General features: G+C 35.1%; 1 protein-coding gene and 1 pseudogene across 1 annotated transcript; one reads left to right on the top strand and one right to left on the bottom strand.

Annotated features, from left to right (window-relative positions):
• Positions 1–23: 23 nt before the first annotated feature.
• LOC132558904 (uncharacterized) lies at positions 24–838 on the bottom strand (annotated as a pseudogene).
• Positions 839–7,212: 6,374 nt separating this feature from the next.
• On the top strand, positions 7,213–9,005 carry LOC132558903 (transmembrane protein 229B-like). Its single transcript, XM_060223520.1, has 2 exons — positions 7,213–7,324; positions 8,497–9,005. The coding sequence occupies exons 1-2, from the start codon at positions 7,213–7,215 to the stop codon at positions 9,003–9,005; spliced, it is 621 nt and encodes a 206-aa protein (XP_060079503.1).
• Positions 9,006–14,796: the final 5,791 nt, after the last annotated feature.

Here is a 14,796-nt window from a genome sequence, read left to right as displayed (position 1 = left end):
ATAGAGACACCTCTTTATCCTACTTAAATTGTCATCAAATACTTGTTCATCATGACTAACGATAAACAATTGGGTGACAAGCGTATGACCATATTGTTAGTCTCGAAACTGGTGGAAGTTTTTCTGGCGTAGCTTTCACTTAAACCTTCGGAGGACGAAGACTCGCACACTTCTGATGTTTACCCGTCTCTTCTGTACTTCACCGTATATTGTCTTCCCTATCAGGATTTCCAACACAGATCATCAAGACCAACAAATTGTACACAAATGGAAGGAAATACCTCTGATCCCATTACTTCCACTGAAGCACATAATTATCCAGTAACATTTAATTGTGTGTTAGTTATTGGTACTATTCCAGTGGTGAACAAACTTGGTATCGAGCCCACAAAACAAAGGATAATGCAAAATACACTCTTTCACTTACTATTCAAAGTCGGTTTGGTTTGAAAGGTCGGCAGATTAACTGGAACTGTTCAATGGCAATAATTGTCAGCATCAGTGCTGATGATGCTGCTGCGAACTGTTTCAACATGAAGAAAGTTTTACACAATATAACACCTGGGTAGCATTCTGAATTAAAATTGGTGATGAGATTAGCAGAAGAACAAATCACACATGCCAGGGTGTCTATACCTGCCAGGTACGGAATGAAGAATCTGTCCTCGGACGACTTCCGAAATTTGAAATTATAGATGTAGATGACTGCTACATTACCAAGAAGTCCAAATACAATGTATACAGAGAGCATGACGGAGTTTGGAAGGAGAATCTCGGCTAGTCGGTTGTTCCATTGCTCAAGAATATTTTTGCTGAAGGCGCCGGTCACATTATACATAATAACTTGATGTAACTATTAGTTCTCATTGTTGTATGTATAATCCGAACTAATTTCACAGCTTTCGTATTCAGCATGTGGAGGATTGATACTTCTACTCAATGAAATAATTAAACTTAAGAAAACTTTTCAAAAAAACTTAAGAATAACATACAAATAGATAATTCTTACAAATACTCACATCTCTAGGTAATATCATTGTACATAAGATAATCACAATTTTCATATAAATTTATCATAATAAATACTTGTTGGCACTGGAAAGCACCTTACTATTTAGGTACTGCGGATGACAATACTGGATTATCTGTCTTAGTTACAACTTTTTTTCAGCTAGAATGCACTTGTTGTATTTAGACAGGCGGTCTCAGTCCACAGTTAATTTGTCTATATGTTTTACCAAAGGAAAACAAAAATTAAGATATATATCTTTGCAATGGATTTAGTTCTTCCACAATGTGTAGAACTTTTCAAGACGAACCTACACCTACCTGGAAAGTATCTCATGACCTGCATTTAAGAAAAAATATTTTCATTCAGAACCCCTCAGAACTAAAGAGGAATGTTCAGAATTGAAAAATATCACTTCTCACAAAATGTGTCCTTCCACACCTACAGACATGAAAATGATGCTAAAGAAAAATTCCTCTACTAGAGTAGATATTGTACAACAATCCTGAGCAAGCAATATGTACATATATGTAATAGTTAAGTATAGTTGAGTGTAGATAAAATATGTACTAATTGACCTGAAATTTTATTTTTCACTACATGCATGTACAACGACCCGGAAGTGAGACAGCGGTTTGAGGCCTGCACACATGTGTGGTTTTGAAATAAAAAGTGTTTGCTTTATAGGTTGTGTTGTTTATTAAAGATGAAGTTGAAATCAAACTTTGGTTGCATTTGATCGAAAAATTAAATTTCTATTTTCATTTTATTAACCCTATCCCATCCTGAAACAAATATTCAATGCATCTATACGGTCACTATACAAACATTGCTATCATATACAAATTTGTGACAGATAACAAACTGTCAATTGGCTTCATCATACCGTGATTTCATTGTGATAATCAAAAATTGAAGATTAGAGAACATTTAATGAATTAAAAATGAACATGTGAAGATGAGAAACACATTTTAGAAATAAATCAGGTAATGACTTTGTTAATTGAAATTTCAGCCTATTTCGTCGTGTTTGAACAAGGTAGTTTTTCAAGATTGTATTGACAAAGAGCAAAACGTGTATAAGCATTTACAACTGCAGCTGATTCCGCATGATAAGTATTCACGAATACTTACATAATATTAAACTATATAGACGATTTGTTTCATTTTATAATTTCATACATTTTTTAAACTTAAAACGAGACATTTTAAAACTTTTCGATGAAATATTGTTTTTCAATATCCTTTAAGTTGGAACTTCACTAATTTCCAAAAGCTAATAGAATAATAATATAAAGTCAATGCTGCTAATTAAATATGTAAAGAATATCAACAGGTCAAAAAATACATCAAATTTAATGCACTTCTGCATGACTTACTTTTGCCTCAAGTTCAGCCCACAACCAAGATCAGCGTGACGCGGATAAAGAATGGTCATTTGATAAGTATTGTTTCCTCAACGAAGACCACTAAATTTTCTTGATAATGCGTGAAAGATACAAATGTTTAATTATCACTAACATGTGTACATGAATCTTGTGATATTGAATACTTTTTCCACATAAAGTGTCCATCAGAGAGATTATACCCTTGGAAAGTGCCAAATATGAAGACATTGTTTTCTATAAATTGTATAATACTATTTCCCTTTGCTCTGAATAGACCTTTCCAGCCTATTTATACCTTGGTGTACATTGATCGAAGAAAAAGTGTATGAAAACTAATTTTTGACTTATATAAATGTTAATATTGGTAATTATCAATGTGAGTCAAGTCATGACAAATAAAATTGACATGTTTGGGCGGGGTAGTTATACAACTATTTCTTTTCGAACTAGGCTACTTTTTATTCAAGTTACTGTAGAACATAACCAAGAAATCTGCATATTAGTACACGGCCAGTTTTTGAGTGTTTGGTATCTCGAGGCAAGAATTCCGGATTAAAGGAAGAATATTTGATAATTCTGAAAAATTTTCGCCTATTCAAGCATTTAGCATGTATAAACAAGCACATCTATAATGAATCAGATCTCCACTTCATTCAAACAAATACATAAATGATTTATTTAAAAACTGGCCTGTACAAGGCGAGTATTTTTCTCATAAAATATCCATGGATACGACCTCAAATTCGCTCGCCTGAAATGATCGACAAACAGGGCGAATGTATGATTCGACGCCCTGTAGCTTGATCGTTCAAGGCAATTCATGATTCTATCTACTGTATGAAATAGAATTTCCAGGTAAAAAGTTTAAATTCAAACACAATATGACGAACAAAATAAATGTGAAACAGTTTTCTTTAAGATGTAAAGTTAAAGGTTTTTTCACCTAATATACTGGGTATTATAATACACATATCAAGATAATAATTTTTAATACTGCTGTGTTGATAAAGCTAATAATTTTACAATCCTCTCCCTTCTTAAAAAGAATTTCTACTACTTTTCTTCCTATCCTCGTTATCAGAGGGGTCTGGATGTGACCAGCCCCTGTGTCTTTGTGGGTTGGAACTCTGTCCATTTATATCTCCACAGTTGATCTGTCATCTTGTACAGTTAACCCAGCATCATCGTCCACATCATACTGGATTGGATCTCTCCCCTTGGCATTGGGTTGCAGTTTGCTGGTCTCGGAGTGATGTTGGTCTCAGGAACAGGCTCTCCCATGTACGGTTTGGCATGACCTGTATGTATAGTTAGAGAATGGTGCCCGTTGATTTTCTGTACCTTATTGGTAATGTCCGAGAGTTTGCCCACTACTTTGTATGGCCCTGCCTATTATGTACTTAGTTTATTTTGTAATTCAGGGGGATGTCATTTCCATATCAAGAATTCAATGTTTGTAGCCAATCTACGTACAACCAAAATGTCCAAGGGTAGACTAACTTCTTTACCCAAAATAATCAAACTAGAACTAAAATCAGTGCTTGCATGAGGAGTAGCTCTATACGCAGCCAGTACATATGGCAGGTGATCGTCGCAATCATCATCGATCGTTTACATACATTTATATACATTACCAGCATCTGGATCAGCCGCTTAACCAAGCCATCAGATTCAGGGTGAAATTGGGTGGTCCTAGTTTTTTGAATCCCCAAATTATTGCAGACTAATGAAAACAACTCGCTTACAAATTCAGGGCCCCTGTCATTGTGGATTTGTTTTGGCGAGCCAAATGTAGCACAAAATTCAGTACATATTTTATTAGCCAAAGTCAGAGCTGTGTTATCGGGTACAGCATAGTCCTCAACCCTTTTGGAAAAGTAATCGCTGACAACTATCACATAGTTATTACCATTCCTCGTATGTCTTAATCCACCCAGGATATCTATAGCTATGCGGTCCAAGGGCTGATCTATAGTAGAAATGGGATAGGACTCCCCCTTTTCCTGTAGCGCTCGCATCACAGTCTAGTATGTACTTTTCACTAGTGGTGGGGTAATCCAGTATAGGAGCCTTGGTTAGGAGAGACTTGATTTTCATGTATGCTTCCTCATAGTTTCAATTCCACAATTTTCTTCTGTTTGCAGGTCAGCTTGGTCAAAGAGTAGACAACCTAGGAAAAATCTGGAATGAACCGCCTACAATAACCTGCGAGGCCTACGAAGCTGTGGATTTCTGAAACATTTGACGGCTGTAGCCATTGGGCGAGGCTCTAATCTTTTCTGGATTACAACTTATTCTCTTCTCAGATACAATGTGTCCAAGATACTCAACTTCAGTTTGGAATAAACTACATTGTTTGGGTTAAAGTGTCAAATTTACTCTCCTCAAACAAAAAAATTCCCTAAGATTGGTTAGTGCATCATAAAATGAGGTCCCATAGACGATGACGTCTAAATAACAAAGTCACCGAGAATATTTCATATGACCAAAAACACGCGACATCGTGCGGGAGATCGTCGCTGGTGCGTTACTCAAGCCAAATGGCATGATTCGGAATTGAAATAGACCCCTGTGGATAGCAAATGTTGTTTTAGGCTTATCTTCCTCACTCATGCTGCATGCTTCCAATATCCACTTGCAAGGTCAAGGGTACTAAACTATTTAGCACCATGTAATGCATCAAGAACGTCGTCTTTATAAGGTAAGGGGTAATAAGCATTTTTCCTGGTGATATCATTAAGCTACCGATAGCCTACACAGGTCTTATGGCCCCATCGTTTTTGTGACTAACACGACCGGCCCATGGACTATTACTAGGCTTTATTATAGTTCATTTTAACATTTTTGCAGTTCTTCCTCGGCTCTCTTTTTCTAGTAGGAAGATACACGTCTAGTATAGGAGGTATTTTTTATTGATCTAGCCAACTCTGTATCTACATGGTGTTCGACAATCCCAATCTGTCCCAATATCTCTCTCTGTGATAGCAAAAATATCCTGATATTCCTTCGTCAAATTAACGACCTCAACCCGCTCCTGTTTAGTTAATTTGTTAGATATTAGGGGAGGTAAAGTGGAAGATTTTTCAGGTATACACACTCTCATCAAGGACCTTATCAACTTCTTCTACTATACCCAAAAAAAGTGTGTTCTGGTGTTGTAACGGGTTGTCCGGTTAAATCCAATATGAAAAGAGGTATTGATTTGTCTACCTCAGGGGCAACAACTGTGTTAGCAGTAAGTATTTGTTGGTGATAAACCTGTCAGCTATCCATAAAGTCCGAATACCAAAACTGATTTATCCATTGTGTGCAGTGAGGAAGTCTATCCATATAATTCCTACATGCTCTGTCTTTGTGATGATTTTGTTCTGTTGTACAATGTGACCTCCTATTCTAAATTTCATGTTGGTAGCACCGAAAACTTCAAGGCTATCCTCAGAGCTTGTTGCCAACCGTTTTCTACTGTTACTTACCATAGTTTTGTCCTTCAACTCCTTGAAAATCCTATCAGACATAATGGTAATAGAAGATCCGGAGCCTAGAAAAAAAGCTGATATCTTTGTCTTTTACTGTAGCCTCTACATACAAACTGGGTTGTACCATGTTAAGGGATACTTCTGGTCCTTTCTCAACCTCATTTTCCTCTTTAAGGACTGGACCTCCGGGCCCGAGTCCAGCCCTGTCTATATTACCTTAGGAGGGGTAGGTTTGTCATCATCTCTCCCTTCTTGTTAGAGCATGTATGTGTAATTTGACCCTTCTCCCCGCATAGGAAGCAAATTTTCTTTGACATGTCCATTCTCCCTTGTTTACGGTAAGTAGGAATTTTGGTCTGGCATTGTTCCATCCTTTGGTCTAACTTAGCAATCTGATCAATTGTCCAGGACTTGAAATCTTCTCTTGAGCTATCTACTGGTGTCTCTACTTCCTTATTTACAGTACAGACATGTGATGGGGGTTCTAAGTCCCATTGTGTTGGATTTTTTGGGAGCCTACCATGCTTATTGGTAAATACTTCGAACTCGATAACATTGCTTACTGCTTCTTCTAACGTTTTAGGGTGACTAAATTGGACATATTGCTTGTTCTCTATGCTACCTAGTCCCTCACTCTACTTGTTGCTGGTTCATCAGAGTAAACCTGTGAAGCTAGAGTTCAAATTGCACTCCCATAGTGCCCATTTCTCTTCAAGGGTTTCATCTCCTTGCCTATGCCTTCCCCAGAATACCTGTTCATGAGCATATTCTCTCCTAGGAGTAGGGGTTCGGGGTGGGGGTTTGGGGAGACATTTCTTAACTTTCCCGATAGTCATTAGGCTATGCAATGATGAGTTTTCTCAATACTTTTAGAGCAGGACCCCTTAAACATGAACTAAGGTTAAACGTTTTGTCATACTCCCACCCACCAACCAATCCCACCCTACTCCCGTCCCTCGTTATAGGCTGCTACTGTCTCAAAGTGTACCGTGAAATCCTGAAAATCTGTGTCCCCTTTCCCATCAAAAATCATAATCTTTTCTTTCTTCCTACCTAACCTTGTCCTTTCTAGACTCAAAGAATACCTAGTTCTAGTGCGAGCCTCTGTATCGTTTATAGACATATGGGGGTTACAATTATAAGGGGGAGGGGAAGGTACTATACTCCTGGAGGGTTACCAGCATAAGGAGGAAATACTCCTTACTGGGCCTCTCCCCTTATGCAATTCCAGAAACTCCTCAGTCATATCCCGGTGATAAGAGGACATATCTTATTGATCATGCTCAGGGGCAACAGACTCACTACTGAAATTGCCCTGACCACATAGAGGAGAATCATAATGACTGGCACGGGGAGGGGCTGGAGTACTGGTTCTCCACAGACTTACCCTGAAATAATGAATGAAGAAAAAATGGGCTTCGTGTACAACTGCATCCTCGTCGCAAGACCCGGTAACATTCTTTTTTTATACCAAGAATGGCTGAAGGTATTACATATTTTTCACACTATAACAAATATGCGTCAGGCTGAAGGAGTGACCTCCCCCTAGCACGATCATAATACATGCAAGATAAGAGGTGAATTATGCCTCGTTTCTAGGTAAAACTGATGTATTTACAATCAGATAAGTATACATATTGTTTGTAGTTTCACTTAAGTAAAATCTTAAAATGGCTATAATTTGCTAAAAATCGGAAAATTTCACGGTTGAGTGCGGCGTACAAGTTTTCACCCTTTGAAAAAAATTGTCGATTTAAAACAATCTCGATATTTAAATTATTTCATACAAATTGTCAGATTTTTAAAACATCTACGTAGATTAAGATAAAAAAAATACGATGAATCAGATTTTTTGTTTTCGAGATAAAAATTAATTCCTAATTTCCTGTCATGGGTATCGGGACCGGGAACGGCGTACACGAATTCACCCCCACCAATACAGGTGATGCGAAAACCGTTACATACGTGTACAACGACCCGGAAGTTAAACAGTGGTTCGAGGCCAGCTGCCCAACGTCACTCGGTTCAAAGACTTTACTGGTAAGATAAATATCGATTTGTCCGTCCTGTTGTTCATATAACACACTGTCTAAGCGACGTTAATTTCCTCTCTGACGTTTAAGTATTACAGTGAGAACAAGACACCACGAAATGCAATTATAATGCACCGTTCAGTAAAGCAAGGGAAGTAACTCGCATGGCAACACCACAAGAAAAATTAATTTGCAATGCTGACGATCTTGACGATTTATCAGTGTCTAAATATGATATAAAAAGTGCATTGTGCATTTGTATATGGGCCATTGAAATAAATATGCCATTGGGGTCCATACGAAAGGAAATTTGTGTTATAAAGTATTAATTAATTGCATTTTCCATTTTAAGAAATCAGACATATAGTGCATCACCTTCCTCTAAATATTTTTCAAATTATCATTAAAAGAGATTTAGTTTATATTTCTAGTTGGTTTCATTTATTTGTTGGGGTACCACTGTATGAAATGTCAACTGAATTTGTGTTAGCCTAGTAAACTAAAGTAGATACTGATTTGTATTGGGAATTCCTTCTACGAGACTAAAAGCTTAGCTCTAGAATATGGTTGATCTTTGATGATATTTACAGATAGTACAGTGATGGTGTCGGAGGAAAGAAGACCAGTCCCTCTGTCTGCTATTTGGCGATTTTACTGTTATGGACTACATGGCTACTGCACAGAGATTATGTTCACTGCCTTGTGGGAGTATGTTGTAAATATCAATTGGAAATTCCCAGGCAACACCAGTGTATGGTGCTTCTTCATCTACGGATCTTTCGGCATGATCATGGAGCAAATGTACTTCCAGATGAAGGGGAATGTGCCGTTCCTGGTACGAGGCCTAGTGTACACACTTGGTACATATATCTGGGAGTTCAGTATTGGGTACATACTGTCCAGGTTTGGGGCTTGTCCATGGGACTACACCTTGTTCCAGTGGGATGTTATGGGCCTGGTCACCTTGGAATATGCACCTTTGTGGTATATTGGCAATCTGTTTTCAGAATACTTTTTACTTCGGTATACCAGCATGCTGTATTGGGGAGTCTCCACCAGTAGTACAGTTAGTGTTAGCCACAACAGAAAGACTTCTTGATGATTGCAGTATTTTAGGGGTAAAATTAAACAGTTAATATTTTCCAAATCAAACCATCTAACAAATACTGGTATCCTAACTTTTTTCTTTGAAAATTTATCAAGATGAAGGACTCTGTGAGTGAGACAAATATAAAAGAATTGGTTTTTTTTTCAATTTTGAGATGTGTCTGAAAGTGTGCCAGAATCACTAGGTCACCTATAGCATATGTACACAAAACAAAAAGGGACCAGTCATTGTCAGGATTTGAAATGTACCAGTATTCATTGTAACTACTTTTAAATAGGTTTATAAAGATTTTATATTTATCATATGAATTTTAGATGTAAAATATTTTCATAATGCACATTAGTGTACAGGTATGAAAAAGTTTCTAAGCTGTGTTGACTGTTTTTTGTCCCTGTAACATTTCATTATATAGCTATAGCTCAAAAGTCATTTTAAATTCTATTTTCATGTCTCATGAAATTTAAACACTAGATGAAATGGTTGGAGACTGGTATTTTCTAGCTAAGCTGGTAAATCAATTTTACAAAGTATGCAAGTTTTGTCATTACATATATATTTATCCATTGTTAAAAGTTGTTTGTTATATATTTGGTTTATGACATATCTAAATGTCCATATGTTTCTCAGAAGTGAAAGCAAAAGAAATTTTCCATTTCTTTTTTATCTAAATTTTACAATTTATAGTATTTTATTCAGCTATTTATTAGAGAACATGTATTCTCAATGGCATGGAAAGCTAATTACCAGTATTATCTTTATTTTTCATCATTTATGGTTTTTGTTTGAGTGCAATATAAAATTGATATTAGCAATGAAGTAGCCTCTTGCACAGTACTGTACATGTCACAACTGTGACCAGATAATAGATCTTCCACATATACCAGTGTGAGCATTAAGGTATATGTATACACTTGGACACCGAGTTGTTTAGGTTAAAAGTTCTAGAATAATAAAGGTCAGGAATATGAACAAAGTGCAGTTTGATATGAATAATTGATGACTTTTTAGAAATATATTGAGATTATTATCTAATTAAAGAAAGCTGTATTTATATATGGCTGACATTCCATGAAATTTAGTTTAGATTTAAGTATTGTGAAAGTGTGTACTGATGTGGAATTAACTGTATTTATAATTGATTTTGAAGTTTTGAAACAAATTTTTAAAACTTTTTTCTATCTTTTTAAATGTCTGGTTGGAAGAGTGCAGGGAGTTTTGTCTTTTCTCTTTTGTTGGTTTTTCAATAATGGATTGGTAATTTCTTCAATTTTTGTTTTATTTTTGTTTTTGGTTTGGTTTCAAAATGAGAACATTATGTTTCTGTATATGATGTCATTTAATATTTAATTAGATGTGTTAATGACAAGTTTTATTGATCTCATTTCTTCAGTGTATACATGATTGTATAGATTGTCTACTTGTCCGATGTAGGGAGATATGATGTTCTCCAATCTGATCAGATAGATTGTCCTATTTCTCGCCAAATGTAGGGAGAGATGATGTTCCCCACTATGACATATAGGTAGTCCTTTATCTAGTTAAATGTAGGGAGATATGAGTTCCTCGCTCTGATTATTAGATTGTTCTGTATCTGGTCAAGTGCAAGGAGATATGATGTTACTCAACCTGTAACCAACCAACTATACAATTTGTTTTTGCAGATTGTCCCATATTATTCAAAGTGTATGTAGTGTTATAATTTGTCCTATGACTTGGTAGATGGAATTCTTCAAGAACACTGCCATTTTTTATTTCATTTTCATGGTGTTCAAGTTTTCCTTGTAATGAACAGAATTCTGGACCAGATTCGAATTTGTATTAGAGTAGTCTCCCTTTTTAACTGCACTAAATTTCATCTTTGAATTTAGACACCATGGTTAATTACAAAAGATTAGGTTTTAAGTAACAAATGTAACAGAGGTCATAATAAATTCGAAATCCAAATGTGATGATCTTTATATTCTCTACACCCTATAAAATGTCTATATAAATTGAACATCTGTATTATATGTCCCTGATTCTACATGTACAGAAATTTGATCAGTTCTGGGCAAACAGATCTCGCCTACATGTATCACTTGCCTACTAGCTGTCCTCTGAAGACTACAAAAAGGACTATCCAAGCAAGACGTTTATAATCTTACATCTATACTGATATACATTGTATGTCTCTACAGGATTTGTTTTTTACTTTATACTTTATTGTTGTATTCTTGGTTGAATAAACCTTTTTTTTTTTGCACTATACAATATTATGGTTCTTTATACCAGTGTGATATTTTAACATTTATATGTTAGGTAGGCACTATATCATTGGTGGCACTTGTTTATCAGCTGAACAGTGTGTTTATAAATGTCAATGGAAATGAGAATATTGTATATTTTTAGTTGTTGACTTATCAGTAATTTGTTTATCATAAGCAACATTTGTTTCATAATTCAAATCACTAGCATTTTTTTATAATTGACATAGTGACAGACTACTTTCTATATCATTAAATCTCCTGCAAAGTCAAATATTAAATAAACAAATATTAGGTATGGATAAAACATTAGTATTTGTATTCTGATTCAGCTATAAATCATTTTGCAAGTATTTTTGTTATCTTAATTGATTATAAATAATTCTTTCATTGAAAAATGCATATTGTGCAAATATTTTGAGGACTTTGTAATTTCATTGTTGAATTATTTGTTAATAAAATGAGTACACAAGTCAATGAACATAAATATTTTTAGTTTGAAATTAGAAACTTGTGTATTACAGTTTTATTGTTTTTTTTTCCATGAAAATGCTTGCTCTGCTTATTCAGAAACAATTTTTCTGTTCTTATGAAAATATTGTTGAAAAATTATGTTCCCAGTCAATGCAAGAACATGTAATTTTTGGTAGATAAAATTCTGTCAATTGAAAATAATGCATTTTCAATGAAGCCAGGTTTTATTTTATCTACCAGTGTAGAGGATCTTTGGTGATTCTGTACTGGTAATAAACTTAACATCACATGGTGGAGTACCATAGCACTATTTAATATTAATTGTGGTTAAGAAAAGAAAAAATTCAATTCAATTTTATTAGAAAAAATTCTGCTATTAAATGGCATTTAATAAGTATGTGTATATTGAGTAAAAGTTGTAATTTCTATGAATTTTGTTAATTATTTTTATTGTAGTAAATAAATCAATGTTATCCATGTGCCAGATTAGCCACTGAAAAAGGTCAGGAACAAAAACAAAATACATAAATGACTTGAAACGTGTTCATACTATAAGATTTCTTAAAAAGTTACCAGTAAAAGGCAAGTCTTTTTCTAAAAAGTATCCATGGATAAGACTTCAAATTCACTCACCTGAAATGATCGACATGTGAATCATACATGTGACTGCACTTTCGCTTCGGATGGCAGCAACTCTTAGAGATGCTTGAGTTAGCTAAGCGTGACCCAGAGGTACATGTTTTAAATAAAATCAGCATTTACACAGAAACTACATTTTGATGACAAAAATATCAAAATGAAATAATGGTGCAACAATGGTGGATATTTAGTTTCCAAATAACTGATATCTGGTGTCCAGTTCAATCATTTAATGTACAGATATCACCGATATTCAATGGACAATTAACGGTAATACCAGGTGTTCAGATCAAACATTTGATTTAGATTCACAGATATCTAGTGACCAGATAACTCAGATATCTGGTGTTCAGATGAAATTTCTGATGTACAGATATTAAATAATTTCTATGACATCCTGATTGTTTCACTTAAAATTTATGTAAAATCCAGTTTTTTTCTGGAAATAATTTCTATAATATCCTGATTGTTTCAGTTATGATGTTGTAATATATTGATTGTTAGATGGTTAAAGAATTTCTACCTACACGAAGTCAACTACCACACCCAGCATAACAATTAATACTGGCCTAATACATCATTTTTACAATGTGATGTTTCATTATCCTTTACTTTAGATAGAATAAATTTTGCATCATTGTCATTCAGCGTTATGGTTTGTTACCCTGATTTAGGTAAAGTGGTATATATTGATTTCTTTAAGTATGTATACCCTCACTTAGGTAAGGTTGTATATAGTAATCACTTGTTTGTATATCCTATCATTATCTGGTGGTCTGGTCTTTATCCTTATTTTGTGTGTTGGTGCACAGAAGTGTGACCTCTAATTTACAGTCTTATTTTGTGTGTTGGTGCACAGGAGTGTGACCTCTGATTTACAGCCTTATTTTGTGTGTTGGTGCACAGGAGTGTGGCCTCTAGTTTACAGCCTTATTTTGTGTGTTGGTGCACAGGAGTGTGGCCTCTGATTTACAGCCTTATTTTGTGTGTTGGTGCACAGGAGTGTGGCCTCTAGTTTACAGCCTTCTTGTGTTTGTCAGAATACAGATGTTTGGTCTCTAGTTTATACTTTTATTGTGTATGTCAATACACAGAAGTTAACCTCTAATCTATACCTTTATATGTGTGTCAGTTTACAGAAATTTGGCCTCTAGTCTAAAGCCTTTATATGTGTGTCAGTTTACAGAAATTTGGCCTCTAGTCTTAAGCCTTTATATGTGTGTCAGTTTACAGAAATTTGGCCTCTAGTCTAAAGCCTTTATATGTGTGTCAGTTTACAGAAATTTGGCCTCTAGTCTAAAGCCTTTATATGTGTGTCAGTTTACAGAAATTTGGCCTCTAGTCTTAAGCCTTTATATGTGTGTCAGTTTACAGAAATTTGGCCTCTAGTCTAAAGCCTTTATATGTGTGTCAGTTTACAGAAATTTGGCCTCTAGTCTAAAGCCTTTATATGTGTGTCAGTTTACAGAAATTTGGCCTCTAGTCTAAAGCCTTTATATGTGTGTCAGTTTACAGAAATTTGGCCTCTAGTCTAAAGCCTTTATATGTGTGTCAGTTTACAGAAATTTGGCCTCTAGTCTAAAGCCTTTATATGTGTGTCAGTTTACAGAAATGTGCCCTGCATTCTTACCCTAGGAACATACCAGCCAAATATCATGCATGCCTCTAGGACTTTCAGTTCATGAGAAGAAGTCATTTAAAGGTTGTAATAAATCTGACCCCTGTGACCTTGAACATAAGTCAAGGTTATTTCCCAAATTTTGTAGAGCTTCATCCTAGGAACATACCACTCAAATATCAAAACATTTGGTCCATTGATTGTTGGGAAGAAGTTGTTTAAAAGGAAAAAGTTGATGCTGGATGCTGCCCTTAGGGCCAGGTGAGCTAATGAAACAAATAAAACAAACTTTGTGAAAGGTATTACCATGACCAATATTCAAGGCCACAGGGGTCCAAGTTGTTAAAGCTTTAAACAATTTATTCTGACAGACCAAAATTTTTAAAAGCACTTTTTTGCATGTAGGTCTCTGGGATTAAGCCAGACAAAAATTTGCAAAAAGAAATGACCTTAGCACATATTTGTGGTTGTAATGTTATAGATATAAGCCCGATAAACTTTGAGAGAAAATAAAAAGGAAAAAGAGGACCTTATATATAACCTTTAATCCATGTGATAATGATCTAGAGTTGAGTATTAGAAGCTAAAGTTTGTTGTGGTAATGGGTTAAAATTGATCTGATGTTCTCACTTTGAATGTCAATGGTGCATGTTTTAATGTATTTGTGATGAATATTGATTGTATTTCTGATGAACATTCAATACCAGGTTAGTGAAACAGGCCCACTGGGCCTCTTGTATAACTTGTAAATGATGTAAAATTAAAGTTCACTTTCACATTTTCTCATTTTGCAACTGGGGAAAATATA

Source organism: Ylistrum balloti, unplaced genomic scaffold (assembly GCF_031769215.1).
Source record: "Ylistrum balloti isolate Yb309-2 unplaced genomic scaffold, AGI_CSIRO_Ybal_v1 Utg370840, whole genome shotgun sequence".
Lineage (NCBI taxonomy): Eukaryota > Metazoa > Mollusca > Bivalvia > Pectinida > Pectinidae > Ylistrum > Ylistrum balloti.
Note: the sequence above shows the minus strand (reverse complement) of the source record. Positions and strands in the feature narration are given on the sequence as shown.

Coding starts and splice junctions, on each gene's coding strand:
- LOC132558903 (XM_060223520.1), top strand. CDS start 7,213: ATGACTGGCACGGGGAGGGGCTGGAGTACTGGTTCTCCACAGACTTAC. Junction 7,325..8,496: donor CATCCTCGTCGCAAGACCCG/GTAACATTCTTT, acceptor TGATATTTACAG/ATAGTACAGTGATGGTGTCG.